Below are 20,957 nucleotides of genomic sequence, written 5' to 3'. Positions count from 1 at the left end.
CCCCTTGTGAAGCCGTGTGTGTGTGTGTCTGGTCTCCCTTTCCAGCATTGCCTTCTGTAGGCGTCCCTGTCCCCGAGTTAGCCAAATCCCACCTCGGCTTTGTCTTCATGTTGGACGATGTTTGTAGTCAGGTTTTGGGGGAAGAGCGTCTTTCTTGTGAGACGAAGAGGCCAGAAGTGGTGTGGGCGTGGTCTCCGAGTGACAGCTAAGTGACAGCTTGTTCCCTTCGATCCCCACCTGGTCGACTCTCAGCCCTCTGCCACCCAGAGATGTGGCACTTTGACACCACGATCGCTGGTTCTTCATCTGCCTTCACCTGTGGGCTGGAGACAGCTTGGCGATGGCCCCCTGTGAGGGGTGGAAGGCTCCTACAGCCCCTTCCGGCGTGGGAGTTCCTGAAGTGTGTGTGCTAGAACCTGAATTTGGTCTTTCATATTACTGTCATTAAGTGTGCGCGCATGTGCATGCACACTGCTGGGGATTGAACCCCGGGCGTTCTACCTCTGTTGCCGAGGCTGGCCTTAAACCTGCAAATCATCCTCTTATCTTAGCCTCCCAAGTACTGGGATTACAGGTGTGTGCCGCCACGCACAGCCCAGCTATTGTCGTTAATGTAAGTAGACATCCTGCTGTTGCTGCACTGGGTGGGCCAACTCCATCAAGGGCGGGCCCGTGCCCACCGCAGGGATGCTTCAAGCTGACGTGGAATGCAGTGATGGAAGCCAGTCTGGGCTCTATGGGGACATGAGCAGAAACCCTGGGCAGTCAGGGAAGGACTGACACCAGGGAAGATGTCCCCAAAAGCCATGAGGGGAAGGGAAGCGCAGAAGATGGGAATGGTGCCATCCTCGTAGGACGGTAGGACGCGCTTGAGAGGCGTCTGCGAGGAGGCTGGTGGTGAGATTGGGGCGGTTCTGAGAGCTCCCCGTGTGTGGAGCACGGGGGGTTGGCTCTTCCTGGAGGATAACTGAAGTGTGTGTGTGAGAGAACGAATATAGGAATTGTTTTAAGGGAACTAGAACTACTAGTGAGAAGACAGGATTTGCCATGGGTTTGGATAAGGAGGCCACCCGTGGGAACTTGGAGCAGGGGCCTGAGGGTGCAAGCCCAGGCTGGGACAGGAGGTGGGAGGAGCCCAGAGGCAGGGCCCTCCGCGCTCACACACCACATCACGACCAGCACCCGCTGCCCCACAGGTCAGCTCCAAGCATCACGGCTTCATGTTCTGGCCGCAGCTGGGGAAATTATTTCAGAGCCCGCTGGTGCAGAGCCTTTTTTTTTTTTCCTTCAGCAATTTCCCCTTTGGAAGTTGTGAAAGGAAGTGCGAGTGCATGCAGCTGGGTCAGTTCTAGCAGGCCACGAGGGTGCTGCGGATCCCGCGGGCCGCACGTCTCCGCATTAGCTTCCCCTGCTGGCGGCCTCTTGAGCTGAGGATGACAGTGGTCTGGTAAGGGTTTTGGCTATTCTGTGATGGACCTAATAGGCCTCTTTTCTTACCTCTGTTCTCGCATTTCCAGGCCTTTAGCCGGGGGTGATGGGACATGCCTGTAATCCCAGGACTTGGGAGGCTGAGACTGGAGGATCGAAGGTTTAAATCCAGCCTCAGCAACTTAGTGAGACCTTTTTTCCAAAAAAGGGGGGAAGAGGCGATGGGGTGTAGCTCAGAGGTAGACTGCTCCTGGGTTCAATCCCTAGTACCATAAAAAACAGAGCAGCCTTGTGTTGGGATGAAGAGGAAAGCTATCTGACCTCTGCCACCATCCTGGCTTCCCACTGGCTGGCTGGGAGTGGCCGTGGCTCTGTGTCAGCCCTGAAATGTGGGTGCAGATCTGAAGACCTGTGAGATCGCTCTGCCCCTCTTCCTGTCAGCCCCTACATAGCTCCCGGAGAGCATCGCTTTTGGCAGCTGGAGCCCCAATGGGAAGCAGCACACACCCCCTCCCACCCTGTGGCCTAGCCACCTGGGTTGCCTGCACGCAGAGGAAAGGAGATTGCAGTACTGGGTGCTGGGTTTGGTCCCAGGTCACCATGCTGAGCCGCAGAGCCCTGGCCATCGAGGATGGGGAAACAGAGGCCGAGAGGTGGACTGGCGTGGCCCCCAACTGGCCAGAGAGGAGCTGACACTGGGGGCAAACGACAGGGTCAGCATTTTATGTATATTATTTTGTATAATTCTTATGCCCAGGCAGGAAGAGTGGGATCCTGTAATCCCCATTTTATAGCAAGGCAGACTGAGGCTCAGAAAAGTTGAGTGACTTGTCTACATCACAGGGCGAGCTCAGAATTCAAACTCAGGTCCTTGTGGTCCAAAGCCATGGCACCTAAGATCTCACCTAGAACTCCCGGGGCTACCTGAACTGGCTGACTCTTTCATATCCTCTCCACACTCCTCGCCTCTCACTCCTCCCGGCCCCTCTTTCCTTCCTGTCCATTCATTTCACCCACTGATCACTGGCCTTGCTGGGTACCCAGATTATTTATCATGGGGGTTAGTTAATGAGTGGAACCACGGCGTGTAGGCTGCACATGTTTGCAGATACCCACAACGTGGAAGCCAGAGATGGCCGAAGGGAGGAAGGGGTGAGTGCGGGAGCCGTGGAGCGGGAGAGCCTGTCCCGTGACTCTGCGCACCTCTCTCTCCAGCCGATGAGGTGATTCGTGTTTCTGACCCTGAACCCAAGTGGAAGTGGCGCTGGTTTCTACACATCTGAGAAATCCCGAGCCCGGGGCTTCTGTGTAGCCCCGCGCTGCTTGATGTTTCAGCCTGCTAGCCCAGCTTCTGGCTCCTTTGCATTGCCGGGCTGCTGAGCCAGTGCAGACTGACTGGGCTTAAGCGCTGTGTGAGCAGCAGCCCGGCTCTTCCTCTCGTGGCTCTCGCCCCAGTGCTTGGCATGTATCAGGTGTATTCGTTGAAAGCTTGGATTCAAAGATCATCCAAGCCAGGTGTGTTGGCACATGCCTGTGATCTCAGTGCTTGGGAAGCTGAGACAGGAGGATTGTAGGCTTGAGGCCAGCCTCCACAACACAGCGAATCTCTGAGCAACCTAGTGAGACCCTGTTTCAGAGTATTAAAAGGGGGGGGGTGCTGGGGATATAGCTTAGGTAGGATGCCTGGGTGCAGTCTCTAGCACCCAAAAATAAAAGCTCATCCAAAGAGTGTTGGTCCCCTGGGCCCAGGTGTCACGGGGCGCCATCAGGACTGGGTGCTGCTGGTGTCCTGCTCAGGCGGGCCCCTGGGCCGTCTCTGGTGTCCGTCCCGACAGCTGCTCTTGAGCAGCAGGGCCTGCCGTCGCCCCGCAGTGTGCGGCTTGTGTGGCCTGTGCTGAGCCTCCGGGACCTCTGGCTTCTGAGCTGCGGGCCCCTGTGTGCTCCTGGCGCTGGGAAACGTTTGTGTCAACGTTGTACTGTTTCAGTTATAAGCAAGACTTTCTTCTTTTACCTCCTGTCTTTTGTGGCCCTGGAGACTGAACCCGGGGGTGTTTTATTTCTGAGCTCCGCCTTCAGCTCTCTTTAATTTGAAACAAGGCCTTGCTAAGTTGCCCAGGCTGGCCTCAGACCTGAGATTCTTCTCTCTCAGTTCCTAAGTTCTGGGATTACAAGCATGAGCCGCTGTGCCCAGCTGTGCCCCCCCACCTTTTTTGTGGCCCAGCTGTGCAGCCATTTCTCTCTCTCTCTCTCTCTCTCTCTCTCTTTCTTTCTTTCTTTCTTTCTTTCAGTACTGGAGATGGAACCCAGGAGCATCCTACCTCCAAGCGACACCCCCAGCCCTATTTTTTATTCTTTATTTTGGAACCGGGTCTCACTGAGTTGCAGAGGGCCTCACTAAGTAGCTGAGGCTGTCCTTGAACCCTGATCCTCCCTTGTCAGCCTCCCAAATGCTGGGATTACAAGCATGCGCCACCATGCCCGCTTGCTTGTTTGTTTGTTTATTGTACTGAGAATTGAACCCAGAGACATTCCACCTCCAAGTTAGACCCTAGACCTATCTATGTCTTATTTGGAAACGCTGTGTCTGGGGGAAGGGCCAAGGGTTCCTGGCCCAAAGATTGGAAAGCTTTGCTGTCCTGGAAGCCAGGATGGCTCTGCAGAGATCAGGTTTCTAGAATACAATTGCTGAAGTCCTCCTCCAGGTTTTGTTTTTAATAACATTTCTCATTTTCCTCACTAAGAAAGTGATGACTTTATTTTAGAAAATGTAGAAGAAAAAGAAAACGAGAAAGCTATAATCCTCCTCGGAGGCAGTCATCGGTTCTTGACTTTTTAGGTGATGTTTTTCTTCATATTTGGTAACTTACGGGTATGTTCTTATTTGAAATGTGAAAAGTATAGAAGAGAAAAATAGCTACGGGGTATTGACAGTTTCTAGGATAATCTACCATTCAGTGGGAAGACGCTGTGAACGCGGTGCATTTTCTTTAGGCAGCCTTCTGTGTTGGGCTTTTTTGTCTTTCTTCAGACGTCGTTTATTCATTGATCTGTAATTAGTGAGCTCTCCCAGCGTGCCTGGGACTGAGCTGTGAGCTGTTCCTGACATGTCTGATTCAGTCCCCGCAACGCCCCTGTCAGGGGCAGTGCTGCTGTCCTCGGTATACAACAGAGGTGGAAAATTCAAGTGACCTCTCGCCTCAGGTCACCTAAGTGGCCAGAGGTGCGGCCAGGACTCGCGCGCGGGCAGCGGGAGCTGGGGTGCAGGCCGTGCTGGGGCGAGTCAGGCTGTGCAGCTGGGTCACCAAATTCTACCTCTCTTCTCTATTTATTCTCTCAGTTCTCATGGATGGGACCATATTGTACATTTCCTCTTTAAGCTTGAGATCTTTCTTATTTCTAAAATTATTATTATTTTCAAGTAATATTTTCTAAATCTAATTACAAACGCTTATTATAGGACAGAAAAAAAAAAAAACTTGAAAAAGAAAAGGAAGCTGGCCATGGTGGCACATGCCTGTAATCCCAGTACTTGGGAGGCTGAGACAGGAGGAGGTTCAAGGCCAGCCACCGCGACTTATTAGTGAGACCCTGTTTCAAAAAAGAAAAAGAAAAATATCAAGGCTGGGAGTGTAGCTCCAAGATAGAATACCCCTAGGTTCAATCCCCAGTACCAAAAGAAAAAAAAAGAAGAAGAAAGAAAGAAAGAGAGAGAAAGAAAGTAAGAAGAGGGAGAGAGAAAGAAAGTAAGAAGAGAGAGAGAGAAAAAAATAATCGAAAGAATTCCCAGCATGGCCTGCTGGGCACTGTTAGGGGGCACTCAGCGTTCTTTCTCTTTCTCTTCTCCTTCACACACAGGAGAGGTTGCTGTGTCTGGGTACTCGTCTTCTGTGCCATCCAGGGCAAGCTGCACTTCCCAGGGCTCTTCCTATGGGTGCCCAAGCCACCCAGCCCCAAATGTGGGAGAGGCTGCAGGGGGCTGGGGCCGGCTGGAGTTCCTGTGGGGGAGGGGGCTCCCCAGATGACTCCTTGGGAGGAGGGAGGTGACAGTGCTCCTCCCTGACTCAGCTCTCAGGGAGGGAGGGAGGCGGCAAGGCAGGGGAAGCCTCTCCATGGGGCCTGGTATCCCCGGGTCCCCAACCCCCTGCTGCGAGGCCACCAGCGCCTGCGTGCCTCACACCCAGCACCTGCTCTGGGAGGTATGTGCTGACTCCCCAGCTCCCAAGCACAAACTATTTTTGGCCGCAGTGACTATTTACTACAGTCATGAAAACAGAAACCCCTCTCCCTGCCTCGCTCTTCCCTGGACACAGCACCGGGGGCCAGGGCTGCGGGGACCCCGAGCTCCGGCCCCACACCATGCACTGTCTGTGGAGCTGGGTGACAGCCAAGGCCCCCAGGGGCACCGGGGCGGCCCCGTCTGTCTTCCCGGGAGAAGCCCAAGGCCTGGGCCGGTCTGCGCAGGAGGACGAGGGCGAGGTAGGCCCGGGGTCCCACTCAGGAGGTCGTTGCCCAGGATGGCCATGCTTGCCTGGATGGCTGGCCTTGCTTAGCGGCCATAGGACGTGTCTGGAGAGGTCTGCGTGTCAGAGCAGAGCGGGACTTTTACCCTCTCGTTCCTTGGTAAAGCAGCTGGGGAGCAGTCAGCATGTTCCCGAAGCACATCCCCAGCCCTTCCAGTGAATCGTTTTCAGTTTTTTTCATGCCTCTTTTCAAGGTTGAAATAGGACACGTGTTTGCTTGGGGTCTGTGGCATCCGCAGAGAGCTCCTAAGCTGCAGCTGTGGCGGGCCAGACTGGCTCTGCTTCTCTGCCTTCTGCTCAACCAGAGGCCAAACTGCATAGAGACCGTGTGTGCTGACACTGACGTTACCAGACCAGGGTCCAAATCCAGGCCCCGCCACGCGCTTGCCATGTCTTAAAAGGGAGTGACGGCATCTCCCTCAGCCTCAGTTTCCTTGGCTGCCAAGCACTTGTGCCCGGGCCACTTGCTCAGTGGACTGCAGTAGAACTAGGTGTTATTTTTGTGATTAGACTGGTAAACGGGGGACGCATTTTGAGGAGCTGAGTGAGATTCAGTGCACCACAGCCTGGTGTGAATCTCAGGCCTCGTCCCAGCACCTGGTTTGGGTGTAAGCTGCTGAGGTGGGATTTGGCCTCTTCCTTTTGCAAAGAAGTAAAGTGTGCTCTGCCGTCAAAGTGGGGGCCAAGGGGGTAGGTTGAGAAGCCCCGACCTTCTAAGCTGCAAAGGTGCTAGGGACGTGCCTGGTCTGCTCAGGGACAGCCCAGAGGCCAATTGCTCTAGACTGCATGGGGCTCTGGGCCCATGAGGCAGACATGTGGCTTTCATCCCCCAGGCAGCTGCCTTTGAAAAGGGTTTCCAGGTGGACTTCAGGGGAATCTTCCCTGGGCTTCCTTCTTGGACTAGCTCAGAACAGCTGGAAGGAAGGAAACCTTTACATTTGGACAGGGGACGCCTTCCGTGGACCCCTCTGAGTCCTCCCTGGGGCGTGGTGTATCTCAGCAGTGGGTGCAGGAAACCTGAACCCTGGTCCTGGTTCTGTTGTTTTGGGTCACTCAGGTAGAGCCCTGATTTTTCACCTCTGTAAAATGAGTGTTGGGACTAGATTGTCAAAGGTCCCTTTGATGTTTGCCGTGGTTCTCTTGGGTATCCATTGGCCCCCTGTGTGCCTTCAGAATCAGGTCGCTGTGGTGATGGCCTCCTGGCTTGGGTCCTGGCCATCCGCTCTGGGACACCGTTGGGCTCTCTAGCTTTGGGGACTGGTGCTGCTACGGGACAGGAATTGTTTTCAGCATTTCTGGAAAACTACAGAAAGGGCTGCTGTCCTCCAGGATCTCCTGAGAGATCTCAATCACCTGTTTGGACACCTGTGCGGTAGCTCTGAGACAATGTGGCCTTGTTTGTAGGCGGAGAGCCTGGCTCTCAGGTCTCCGGCCCTGGGCTCCCTTCCTGCTGCCCGGCGCATGCCCCACCTGAGCGGGCAGACAAACTGCTCAGGGTACAACAATCCTCATATACAGAATGCTGCCTATAGGCCTCTGCTAGAGGGCTCTGATTTGACTCCTGTCCCCACAAGGGACCCACAAGACTCTGAGGCTGGGGCCAGACATATGACCTGTGGCCTGTTTGCCACTCTGGGAGTGCTGTGGCCAAAGCAGGCCTCGCCGGCTGGATTCATAGCTCTCTTACCATGCATCTGGAGAGGGCAGAATCAGGCCAAGGAGGAGACTGGTCTCACAGTGCTCTTTCTACAAAGGTGTATTTGAAAGGGAATGAATTGGCAGAGGACCAGCAAGAAATAAAGATCGCGCAAGACATGGCCACACCTATTTCTTTCTCGTAGGCCTTAATTAACCCTTGGAGACCTGAGGTTCCCCACAGGGAGATGTGTTCCAAGTCAGGCCTTGCACCTTGCAACCTGTGCATGGGATTGATAGCGTCCCAGTTTGGGGGGGACAGTCCCAGCTTCCCTTTTCCCTCGAGGAGAAATGTCCTGTTGGAGTGAGACCACACGCGCTCACCCTCTGTCTATCACCCAACTATCACCCCACTCATTCTGCCTCAGGCCTGCTGCTTCAACAAGGGACGCCAGGAGGGCTTGGGCTCTGGGTAGGGCAGGGGCAGGAAGGGGCCTCTCGGCCCTCTGCAAGAAGAAATTTTCTCATTTGCCAGTTCCCTAGAAGCCAGATGCCACCTAGGAGTTAATGTAGCTCATCAGCTCCTGGCAAACCTTCCTACCCTGACCCCAGTCTTGTAGCCTTGAGCAGGTTACCCACACTTTCTGGGCCTTACTTCTGGGTGTGGGTGTCACTGGGGATTGAACCCAGGGGCATTCTACCTCTGATCCACCCCCAGCCCAATTTTCTGAGGCTATCCTCAAACCTGCAATCCTCCTGTCTCGGCCTCCCGAGTATTGGGATTACAGGCGTGTGCCAACATGCCTGGCCCCTTTGGACGTTTTGAGGATCACAAATGCCAACCTCTAAACAAAGGTCTAACCGTGTCTGGCACTGAGGAGACAGGTCATCGCTTGCCCTTTCTTCCTCCCTCCCCTCTTCCCCACCCCTGGTGACCTCTGCCCTCACGGCTGTGCCATCTTTATGAGGATTTCAGTCCCAGCCAGACCAGCTGGAGATGGCCAGTCCTCCAAGATGCAGGTCAGCCTGGTCCTGCACGTGGCCCCCACCTGCCTGGGGGGAGTGTGGGCAGCACCTGAGTACAGGAGAGCACACGTCCTGGGACGCCCGGGAGCTCGGGTGAGGCTGGAGCTGAGCAGAAGGCTGTGGGCCTAGGAGAGGAGAGGCGGGGGGGCCACCTCAGCCCCGCCCTGCACACCCCCTTTGGCCCGCTCGGCCCCTTTCTGCCCTGGGCTTTGTTGGCCAGACTTGAGGCCCTGCAGCCCATCTCTGCCAGACTCTCCTCACCACATGGTCCCCACCTCCGGGAGTTCTGATTTTGTTCATCTGGGGTGGGGCTTGGGCATCAGTGTTCTCTTTAAAAGCCTCTCAGGTAGCCGGCCGCAGCAACACACGCCTGTAACGCTAGCCCCTCAGGAGGCTGAGGCTGGACCTGAGGATCGCAAGCTTCAGGCCCAGCTGGGCGATTTGGAAAGCCTCTCTCAAAATTTAAAAAAAGGGTTGGGGATGTAGCTTAGTGGTAGAGTGCCCTTGGGTTCAATCCCTAGTACTAAAAATACATACATGCATACATGATAAAACAATAAAAGTCTCTCAGTGAATTCCAGGGTATAGCCAGGGTTGAAGACCACCAGTCTGACGTAGCCACGCCCACTCACTGTATAAAAGAGAAAACTAAAGGCCGGGCACCTGTCTTAGGCCAAAGGTCTTCACGGCCCCCGCCTGGCTCTTCCCTTTGCTGTGCTGGCCTCTGGGGAGCAGGGCAGAGAAGCCAGCCTGGCCCTCGATATCTTCCTGGAACGGTTTTGCTCAGCTTGCTCCCTGGGGTGGGCTAGTGAGGAGGCTTGGCCCCTGGGCAGAGCCAGTGTCTCTGGGCTTGCTGCGAATCTCCATGGCAAGCCCCAAGGCTGCCCACCAAGGCCTGGCTGTCACAGCCCCTCCTTCCCACCCAGAATATCTATCTATTATTACCTGATTCTTGTTCCTTCTCCTCAGCCGGGTGTGAGCTAGGGAGGGGGAGGAACATCTGTCAGGTGCTTCCTCGCTGTTCAAGGTGCACCAGCTGCCGCACAGACAGCCTCTCCTCTCTCCTCCCTCCCCAGCCTCGAGGGGACGTGCAGGGTCCTCTGTCACCTTTGCCCCCTGTGGTGTGTGTGACCAGTTACTCAGGGAAATGCCTGCGGTAAAGGGGCCTGGCCTTTTAATTCCTCCCACCAGGGAAGCAGGGGATGTACCCGCCCACAGAACCAGGACCCAGGCCCTGAAAGCGGACCTTGAGCAGCCCCCCAGAGGCTGAAGCCCTCACTCTGCCCTGGGACCAGGATCTAAACAGAAACACAGCGTGAACTTGCCCCCTGGGCTCCGCAGGAGCACCCATCAGTCCTGGCTTGAACTGCCACGTGTTCCTGTATGTGGCACTCACCCTGGTGGTGAGGCCCCGGGCAATTCCACGCCCTCCTTGCCCACTCACAGTAGGTGTGGACGGCTCCCAGTGTCAGCCGGCGCAGGTTTCTAAGTATAGACCTCAGGCCACCCCGTGGCTGCTGGTAAGTCTCAGGATACCATCTGATACCAGAGTGGCCCGTGACACCAGCCGCCGCCAGCTGCTGAGGGGAGGGGACAGTTGTATTTGGTGAAACCCATCCCTGTCTTCAGCTGTAGAGACGAGACCAGCAGGCTCCTGTAATGGCATGGCTTCACTGTCAGGTCTGCAGTAGCCTCAGTGTTATCATCAGAAAGAACAGGCTGAGAGTGGAGGGTCACGGGTTCATGGCCAGCCTCAGCAACTTAGTGAGGCCCTGTTTCCAAATAAAAAATAAAATAGAGCTGGGGTGTAGGTCAGAGATAGAATGCCCTAGGGTTCTATTCCTGGATGGATGGATGGATGGATGGATGGACGGACGGACGGACGGATAAGGAAGGAAGGATAACTTAACATCATTTTCTGGAAACTCAGCTTATACCTTCCACAGCCTCCCTTATTCTCTCAACACCGAGTAGGGAAGACACAGTAGAACACACCTGTACCTCCTTAAAAAGATTGAGGGGCCATGTTCCTGCTGGACCCATTTCTTCCCAAGGCCTGGGTTCAAGGTTTGCGTGTTTGAGACCCATGTTCTACCAGGTTTCCTTGCTGATGGTGGGCAGCTCTGCTGGCTGCAGCTTGTAAGGAGACCAGGATGGTCCCTCCCCCAGTTTAGTGATCCAGCCCTGCAGGGAAGAGGGATTAGACAGTTGCTGCTCAGAAAATATGAAAATCTTTGGTGCAGATGGTGTGCTGGGCACTCTGATTATATTGATGTAGGAATGCATAGCTTACACCCCAGGAAGCGATGTGCTGAGAGTTTAAGAGGTCTGCCCAGGAGAGGCAGAGGCAGCTCCAGTTTAAGGAGAACTTTCGAATGGCCCTTCTTCCCCAGCACCCATGTCTTGCTGGCCCCCCACCCCCAAAGTTTGATCTGGCCCACCCGTGAGCACTGTTTTGAATTGGATTGTAAGGAGGGAAGGGAAAGGCCACCCTTGCCTTAGCTGAGGATACTGATGGATCCCTGAAGCCCCAGGAGAATAAGAGACACTTTCCAACTAATTTGAAGCTGTAGGGAATCTGTTTCCTTTCTCAAAATTTTTTCTTTCTTTTCTTCCTTTTTTTTTTTTTTTAAATGCCAGGGGTGTTCTACCTCTGACCTATATCCCCAGTCTATTTTGTTTTTTATTTTGAAACAGGGTCTCACTAAGTGGCTGAGGGCTTCACTAAATTGCTGAGATGGGCCTCAGACCTGCAATCCTCCTATCTTAGCCTCTCAAGTACTAGAAACACTGGTTTATACCACCACACCCAGCTCCTTTTTTATGTTTTTATTTTTTAAGAAATGGATTGGAACATATTCTCTCTTCCTCTTTTAAGGGAGTTGATTCACTTGCATAAAGAACAAAGAACATTCTGCTTTAGAGTGCAGTTCTTTTGGAGAGTAGGTAGAGATTAATAGCTTCAATTTACTTTGGGAAAGTAATTTCCCCCTACAGGTAGCTAATGGGGCCCACGGCTTTGCCGAGTTAACAAATGACAGCACGGCATAATTGAAAGTACTCTGGAATCTGGCACCTTTGAGCTTCAGTTCTGGCCCACCTGTCTACCAGATCACAGGAGGCCTCTGAGCCTCAATAAAATGGACTGAACAGAGTCTACTTCCTGAATGGTGTAGAGTGGAGGGAATGTATACAAAGTGTGGGCACATTGTGGTGGCAAATGGTTGGTGATCGATTGTAGCTATTTTGTTTAAGAAATTGAACTTTGGCATGGGGGTAGGCTGGGGGGAGTGGTAAAAAGGAAGGAAGAAAAGTCTGGCTTGCATTGTAGCTCGGCCGGGCGTTGGCTGGCCGGGCTCGGCTCCCTCCTCACCACTGCTGAGCAGGTCTCTCATCTGCCAGAAAACTGGAGTCTGCAGCCTTGGAGAAACCTAGGGTGCCTGTGCATGGGTGTGGATGGGAAATGAGGGTGCCCCGTCCCCTGGAAGGTGGGAGGTTGCTTTGTGCAGGTGTGTTAAGCTGAGGTCTCTTCTGTTCTTGCCCCACAATATCGCCGAGATCCTGTCATGCTCAAATGCAGGGAAAAAAATAAGTCAGAATTGCCTTTCGATGAAGAGGGGCTGAGGGAAGCGAAGGCAGGAGCAGGCTGGAGTCAGGGCTTCCGTGTGGGGCCCTATTTAATCAGACGCCCCATCTGTGCTGTTCTTATCTGTGGTTTCCTGTGACGCTTTTCATTTTATCATCCGAAAGGATTTCTGACAACCAAGGGCTTGTCCGACCAACGCTGGATCTCTTGGTATTGTTCTGTGTCTGCTTCTCATTTTGGCGTGACTCGTTCTGAATGGTGCTGAGAATCTTGCCAAAGCCCTGGAGGTGGAAGAGCGCACTGATGACACACAGGAGTGCCCTGTGGGAGGGAGAGGCCCGCGGCTCTGCACTCAGGCTGGGCTGGCTTTTGAAACTTGAGTCCAAGATTTATAGCATCCTGAATGGACCGACAGTGAAATAGCTCATTTAAAGTAATTAAGATGGGCGTGGTGGTGCACACCTGTAATCCCAGTACTTGGGAGGCTGAGACAGGAGGATCTCAGGTTCAAGACCAGCCTCAGCAACTGAGTGAGATGAGACTCTCAACAATGTAGTAAGACCCTGTTTCAAAATAAAAAACAAAGGCAGGCGTGAGGGCGCACACTTGTAATCCCAGCATTCGGGAGGCTGAGACAGGAGGATCGCGGTTCGCGGACAGCCTCAGCTACTTAGTGAGGCCCTTCGCAACTCAATGAGACCCTGTTTCAAAATAAGAATAAAAAATAGGGCTGGGGCTGCAGTTCAGAGGTAGAATGTCCCTGAGTTCCATCCCCAGTACCACAAAAATAAATAAATAAAATGAAAAAAGGCTGGAGTATATTGCCTCTGGGTTCCATCCCTAGTATCACATACACACAAATCATTTAGCTAAATTAATTAAATTAATCGATAATTAGCAAAATGAATGGTCTCTAGACAAAATTAGCTTGTTAGGTGATTCCCTTTGGAATTGGCATGAGCCCAAAGGACTGTCGTGGTCTCGCTGCAGAGAGTCCCAGTCCCGGTCATCTCCTCTGAGACAGAGACGGGATTTCAGGTGGGAACAGAGGCAGCAGTGTTCTGTTGGCAGCCTGGTCTCCTTGCAGCTGAGAGAATTCCAGAGAGAACCTCTCCCCCGCTCGGGTGGAGAAGCAAGGCGAGGTTAGAGAGAGCTGGATTCTGGACCTGCTTTTAAGACCTTTTCGTTCCTTTTACATCAGATTGCTCAGCATGCCAAAAAAGTGCCATATTTTGAGCCCAAACATGGCCGCCTGTCTGAGGCCCCCATTTTCTTGCTGGCTGTCAGTTGGGTGTCACCCTCTCCCCTAGAGGCCACCTGAGAGTCCACCTGCACGCCTTCCCGGTGGCCCTCCCCATCTCCAAAGCCCCCACTGAGTTCTTTTTACATTCGGAGCCCTCGACTTCTTCCTCTGTGCTACTGACCAGGGAGAACGGGCTGCTTTTGAAGGGCTCTTGTGATTAGATTAAGCCTACTTGGACAGCTTCCCTTTTGCCATGTAATATAATACAATCAGGAATAACAGCAGGGTCAAAAGTCACAGGGCTACCTTAAAATTCTCCCAGCCAAGCCAAGTGCAGTGGCACATGCCCGTAATCCCGGTCCTTGGGAGGCTGAGACTGGAAAATCACAGGTGTACCGCCAGCCTCAGCAACTTAGTGAGACCTTTTTTCAAAATAAAAAAGAAAATAGGTCTGGGGGTGTCGATTGGATGTAGAGTGCTCCTGGGTTCAATCTCCAGTACCAATAAATAAATAAATAAATAAATAAATAAATAAATAAAGCAAAAGAGTCAATAAGTGCTCCCCTCCGTGGTGTTGGGCAAGGGTTAATTGTTTTTATCCTTCCCAGGCTAAGCCAATTTTATTTGAATCTATCTTATCTGATTCAGATGCCACATGTTTGTAAAGGGCCAACTTTGAAGTATTCATCATTCCCCAAAGTTGTCATGATTCATAACTTTTCAACGCCAAAGAATACAGAGATACCAGAGAGGCACCGTGCCCCCCTCCAGACCTTTCCAGTTTTTCTCCAACCTCCACCCCGAAACTGGCATCTCTCAGCTGCTGTCTCTGGAGCAGGGCGGGGGTGAGAGCCTCCTGCCTGTGTCCTCAGACAAGTGGTGGCTTCTGGTCAGAGGCGCAGCCAGCAGCTGGCCCCTGCCACTCAGTAGGGAGGATGGGGGCGGGGCCTGCTGACTACTCACCCGTTCCCCCTGTGCCCCTCAGGAGATCCCCCGTGAGCTCACGCTGGATGCCCTGCTGGAGATGAATGAGGCCAAGGTGAAGGAGTCGCTGCGGCGCTGCGGTGCCAGCCCTGAGGAGTGCGGCCGGCTGCAGCAAGCCCTCACGTGCCTGCGGAAGGTGACAGGCATGGGTAGGTAGGGCCCGCTTCCCCTCCGCTCTAGGCCTCCATCCGCCTGTCTCCCCCAGCCTGGCTGGCCTCTGGGAGGAGGGCCCTCCGGCAAGGTAGGCGATGGGAGGGATGAGGGGGCTCCAGGCCTTGGGCAGCTTGGTGAGGCAGGAGTGCAGGATGGCCTGGGCCGTGCGGGTGGCCTCCCAGGTCTGTAGGGCCCTGGAGTCCAGTCAGTCTGGCCATTCTCAACCCTCAGAAGCTTAAGCCTTTGTTAGGAATCCCTGGCCAGTCTGTGGGGTGGGTCCTGAGTGACTCTCGCCCCAGGGAAGCCATCCAGGGGCCCTGTACCCTCCACCAGTCCCCACCCTTGTCCTCTCTGGCTCCTATTCCCTGCCACGGCTGGGCTCTGTGCTCCCAAGGCGCACGCTGCTGTGGGCTTAGCCTGAGCCAAGCACGATTAGAGAAATCAAACAGCTTTTCAGCTGGGAGTGCGCACACGGCTGTCCCAGGCAAAGTGTATAATCCCCGCATTACGGCCTGTCCTGGGGAATTATTCGCAGGCCTTCTAAATCTTTCCCTGGAAACGGCTTCAAATGCCCAACTTGACGCTGCCAATGCCCCACGGATGCAGCTTTAAAAGGAGCCCAGCGAGTGGAATCAGGCCCGTTTTGAATGATCCGAGCTGCCTGCTGTATCTCTGCTGCCTGAGGCAGAAGGAAGGCACCAAGGTTTATATTCTCCTTGACTGGGTTGTTCCTTTGCTGGCCCCATTGTACCAGTGCCTGTGTGGGCAGGGGCACCCGATTCAGAAAATCTCCAGGCCTCTGGCAAGTGCTTGAGATCAACATGACAGGCACAGTTAGCTTTCTTAGCCCCCGTTTAACAGAGGAGACTGAGCCCAGAGAGAGGAAGAGGCTTGGTCAAGGACACACAACACAGCTGGTAGCAGATGCAGCATGGAGCCTCAGCTCCGGCAGTGGCCGGGTGGTTTCCCTGCGGTAGAGAGTGGGTCTTGCCTCCTGAGCTGAGACCTTTGGGGCAACTTGTCAGCCCTCCCTTCCTTACACTTGGATTTATACACTTGTGTAGGAGCTGGTAGGTGAGTGGCAGTGACCCATTTGAGTCATGAAGGCTGTCTGCCATCTCAGATGCCAAGATAGGGAGAGCACTGATTCATTATACACCTACTATGTGCCAGACATGCAGTGCACACTGTGGCCACAGCTTTTGCAGAGATGGTGTGAAGCTCTGAGCTTTGGTGGTGTCAGGTGCAGTGTCTGAACTCCGGTTTCTCTCTTAGAGTGTCCTTTGTCCACTGTACCCAGGAAGAGGCCCTGGGAGGACATATATCCCAGCTTCTTTCTCATTCAGTCTCGCCTCGTGAGGCCCCTGCATCCCCGAGAGGGTCCCGGCCACATCCCAGTCCAGCACGGGGGCCTCGTGCCTGCTCGGCTGTGGCCGTACTTTATTGGCATGCAGGCCTCGGTGGGTACCAGGGACCCCTCTGTGGAGTCCTGCAGTCAGAGCATCTCTGTTGTGTCCCAGCAGGGTGTAGTGAGGGCAACCTAGTGGCAGGAAAGATGGGCTACAGAATCAGACCTCCGCAGGGCCACCTAGAACTCCTGGCCTGTTAGCCAGTTTCTTAACTTCCCTGGACCTGTTTCCTCATCTAGGAAATGACTGAGGTAGTAGCAACCCCTCTCTGATAGGGTCATTGTGGAGTTAAAATGACTGAAGGGGGCATGCTTAGATATTTTCAGCGTGAGGCCCATGGAGTGGTAAAAAAACAAACAAACAAACAAACAAAAACATGTCAATATAGACTCTGGATACGATGGTGCACATCTGTTTCGAGAAAGAGGGAGGGGGAGAGGAGTAAAAGATGGTTCTCTTCTGACAAATAGAGAATAAACATTCCTATTGATACTCCCCTTCCTTTGCCTGTAGCAGACATCACTAATCAATCCATGAGCTCTGGATGCCCATCATCTTCAAGCATCCATTGCCAGCTCACTGTTGTTGCCTTGCACGTCAAGGCCCATTCACCACCTCTGGTCTGGCCCAAAGCCATGGTGACAAAATAGGCAATTTGAAGACTGTGCGGCTTCTTTCCTTTGGTGGTAGACTTGCCCACAGATTCATGGAACTTATTTTTTCACGTGGTCAGCAAGAAATGTGTCTGGTGCCGCTGATAGGCCAGTATGTAAGCTAGTGTTCTTGTAGCTGAGTCTTCAAGAAGCAAACACCCAGGGAACACAAAGGCTAACTCCTGCCCAGAGACTCATGACTAGAAAGCACATGCAGCTGGGCGTGGTGGCGCACGCTTGTAATCCCAGTCTGTGGGAGGCTGAGACAGAAGGATTGCAGGTTCAAAGCCAGCCTCAGCTACTTAGTGAGGCCCTCTGCAACTTAGTGAGACCCTGTTTCAAAATAAAGAACAAGCCGGGCGTGGTGGCGCACGCTTATAATCCCCATGCTTGGGAGGCGGAGACAGGAGGATCCCGCAGGTTTGAAGCCAGCCTCAGTTGGCTTAAGAGACCGTTTCCAAATAAAATATAAAATAGGTCTGGGATTATAGCCCAGAGGTAGAGGCCCCTGGGTTCCATCCCCAGTACCACCAAATAAATAAATAAACCAAATAAAAATAAAATTAAGAATAAAATATAGGGCTGGGGGTGTAGTCTGGAGGCAGAATGCCCCTTGGGTTCAATCCCCAGTACCGCAAAACACACACACACACACACACACACACACACACACACACACACACACACGTTGGAGGACGGCTGTTTGCAGAGGGGATGCTGTGCACCAAGAGCACTTATGGGCTGCTGAGGCTGAGGCTGAGGCTGAGGCTGAGGCTGAGGCTGAGGCTGAGGCTGAGGCTGGGCTTGACCGCCTCTCACGACAGGGAGCTCCTTACCTCCAAAGCTGTGCCGCTGCATTCAGAATCAGTCATACTGCGGGAAGGCTGTGCTGGAAATCGAGGCTTCAGCTCTATCCCGCCACTTGCTCAGCTGTGATGTCTTGGGTGGTGCCCACGGCTCCTCCAGATCAAGGGGCCTCCCCCAGACACTGGAGAGAAGAGAGGCTCTGCAGGGACGACCCCGGGAGACGGGGTGTGTGCAGCACCTCTCGCAAGGACTCTAGGAGATGGGTAGAAGTGCCTGTAGCCTTGAGTCAAAGTCTACTTTCTGTTTCTTTCCAGTGACCAGTAATGAGGGGAGAGAAGTGTCTTCTTTCTCTGACAGCCTCTTGAACCTCCTCCCTACCCGCCACCCTTTGGGAATCTCCCCATCTCCCACTGGGTCAAACCTGAAGGATCGCTCTGCAAGACACGCCAGGCGATTGCCGAGCTGGCCTGGCTGGGCCAACCTTGCGTCTCTGCCTCTGGCTCTCCAGGGCTGCCCTCCAGGGCTCTAGCCACAGGAAGGTGCCAGGCGCTCTCCTTCTGCCCGGCCAGCCTCCCTCGCCCCCTCCTGCTTGCAGGCCAAGGGCCCCTCCTCCCTTGCAGGGTGTGCTGGGTGTCAGTCACCCCCACTGGGCTCTTTTTAGACCTTTGTACCCAGCAAGCAGCAGATGCTTGAGTGACCGACCGACTGCCACTGAGCTCTGAACCACAGAGCCTCTGGTGGCTTCTCGGCTCCTCTTGGAAGGGAGTGACTGCTCACCCCCTTCTCACTGGATGGTTCTCACGACCCTCAGGACAATGGCTACTTGAAGATTGGCAGCCCTCCTTGCTGATGTTTGAATTTTCTTTAAGTGGAGTTTTTCCTTCAGTATAGGTTCCAGGTCTTAGCTTTCCTTTCTTTCTTTCTTTCTTTCTTTCTTTCTTTCTTTCTTTCTTTCTTTCTTTCTTTTATTTGGTGGCACTGGGAACTATTTATAGGTCTAGGCAAGTGCTCTACCTGAGCTATACCACTGGCTTTTTTATTTTTATTTCTTTATTAATTTATTTGGTTGTTGTTCTGGGGGTTGAACTCGGGCATTCTACTCTGAGCTGTACCCCATTGATTGATTGATTGATTGATTGCAGTACTGGGGATGGAACCCAGGGACATTCCACCTCCATGCTACACCACCAACCCTATTTTTTATCTTTTATTTTGAAACAGAGTCTCACTAAGTTGCAGAGGGCCTGACTAAGTAGCTGAGGCTGGCCGCAAATCTGTGATCCTCCTGTTTCAGTCTCCCAAGAACTGGGATTACAAGCGGGTGCCACCACACCCAGCTTTATTTTATATTTTGAAACAGGGTCTCGCTACGTTTTTGAGGGTCTCAAAATGTTCCTGAGGCTGGCCTTGAACCTGTGAGCCTCCTATCTCAACCTCCCAAGTACTGGGATTACAGGCAGGTGCCACCACACCTGGCTTTACTATTTTATTTTTGTGGTACTGGGATGGAACCCAGGGGCATTCTACCATCAAGCTATACCTCAGCCCTATTTTTAATTCTTTATTTTGGAACAGAGTAGCTGAAGCCCGCAATCCTCCTGTCTCAGCCTCCCCAATGCTGGGATTACAAGCGTGTGCCACCACACCCGGCTTATTGTTTTATTTTGAAATAGATTCTCATTAAGTTGCTGAGGGCCTTGCTCAGGCTGGCCTCCGCTTGCCTCAGGCTCTGCAGTCGCTGGATAACACGCATGCCTTTCCTAACTCTAGGATCAGTGACCACTTCCCTTCCTGATGCAGCCCGAGGAGCCCCCAGGAGCCGATTCCTCTTTGGGCCTGGTTTCCCCCTCTGCAGTACCGGCAGTAATACCTGTCGCAGCTCTGCCTCAGCTGGGTAATGTGGGAGGTGCCCTGAGCGTGTGAGGCCCTTATGAGGCAGGTAAAAGTGGGCAGCCAAAGCCTTCCACTGAGGAAGGGCACTACCTCTGACCAAGTGTCCACCTCTCCTGAGCCCAGTCATCGCCCCTGTAAATCCCTCTCAGCCCCGGCCGCGTGTGACTGGACTCCTTGTCTCACAGGAGGAGAGCACAAAGAGGACTCAGGCTGGAGTTCCTTGGATGCTCGGCGGGAAAGTGGCTCGGGGCCTTCCTCGGATACCCTGTCACGAGCCAGCCTGGCCTGGCCCCCAGGGAGCTTGCAGCTGGGCAGAGGGGGCAGTAGCACCCAGGGCCCCCGCTCCATCTCTGTGTCCACTCTGCCCGCCTCGGACTTCCCAGGCCCTGGCCTCGGCGAGGGCATCTCAGACACCTGTATCCCCCTGCACGCCAGCGGCCGGCTGACGCCCCGCGCCCTGCACAGCTTCATCACCCCTCCCACCACGCCCCAGCTGCGGCGCCATGCCAAGCTGAAGCCGCCGCGGACGCCCCCGCCGCCCAGCCGCAAGGTCTTTCAGCTGCTGCCCAACTTCCCCACGCTCACCCGGAGCAAGTCCCACGAGTCTCAGCTGGGGAACCGCATCGACGAGGTCTCCCCGATGCGGTGAGTTTGGACTGCAATGTTTTCCTTTAAAGGTATTTGAAAAAGACAGATAAAAATCAACCGGTATAGAAGTGTGTGAAGTCAAAAGCAAAAGGCGCCCTCATCTCTCAGTCTGTCCACACTGTGCCAGCAGTTTGGGCTGAGGCCTGCTAGGTCTCTTCTTGTATGCTATGCACCAATGCGATGATGTCACATTTCAGGATAGACTGGGTTGGGCTGCAGTAACAAACAGCCCCCAAATCGCCAGGCTGAAGAGAAACAAAGATTTATTTCTCACTTGTGCTACCTGTCCATTGTGGGTCAGTCTCCTTACAAGTCACAGGCTGGCCGGCCAGCCACTATTTGGAATGTTGCTGGCCACTGGCAGAGGGGAAAGTGAGTTCTAGATGTTGTGCACAGGAGTTCTGCCATTCAGTATGCTTGGCCTCTGTGTCCACAGGTTGCACCTCCAAGAGTTTAACCAATAAGGGAGTGAAAGTAACTGGGAAGCCGGGCGTGGTGGTACATGATTGTAATCCCAGTACTTGAGAGTCTGAGATAGGAGGATTGCAGGTTCAAAGCCAGCCTTGGCAACTTAGGGAGGAACTCCGCAACCTAGTGAGACCCTATTTCCAAATGAGAAAATCAGTCTGGTGATGTAGTTTGGAGGTAGGCTGCCTCTGGGTTCCATCCTCAGTACCAAAAAAAGAAGAAAGAAAAAAAAAAGAGGAAAAGAAAAGAATTGGGGAAAGAAGCTTACCTTGGAGTTGATACATAGTAGGTATTTAAGCCTGATGATTGTATCTATAGTGAACATGACAGATGGTTTTTTTTTTTTTTCTTATCATAATATGAGGTATGGAGCTGGGCGTGGTGGTTCACGCTTGCAATCCCCGTGCTTGGGAGGCTGAGACAGGAGGATCACATAGGTTTGAAGCCAGCCTCAGCTACTTAGTGAGGCTCTCAGTAATTTAGTGAGACCCTGTTTCCAAGTAA

The 20,957-nt window shown here is 53.4% G+C and overlaps 1 protein-coding gene across 1 annotated transcript in view; it reads left to right on the top strand.

Annotated features, from left to right (window-relative positions):
* Positions 1 to 20,957, top strand: part of KSR1 (kinase suppressor of ras 1) — a gene marked incomplete at both ends in the record, with an annotated part of 150,116 nt that overhangs the window by 91,146 nt on the left and 38,013 nt on the right. The window contains 2 exons of the mRNA XM_080714006.1: positions 14,424 to 14,571; positions 19,523 to 19,982. Of these exons, the coding sequence (XP_080570132.1) occupies positions 14,424 to 14,571; positions 19,523 to 19,982 (608 nt within the window). The remainder of the gene's footprint in view (positions 1 to 14,423; positions 14,572 to 19,522; positions 19,983 to 20,957) is intronic.

This window comes from Muscardinus avellanarius, assembly GCF_963383645.1.
Source record: "Muscardinus avellanarius genome assembly, chromosome: 16".
Taxonomy (NCBI): Eukaryota; Metazoa; Chordata; class Mammalia; order Rodentia; family Gliridae; genus Muscardinus; species Muscardinus avellanarius.
Note: the sequence above shows the minus strand (reverse complement) of the source record. Positions and strands in the feature narration are given on the sequence as shown.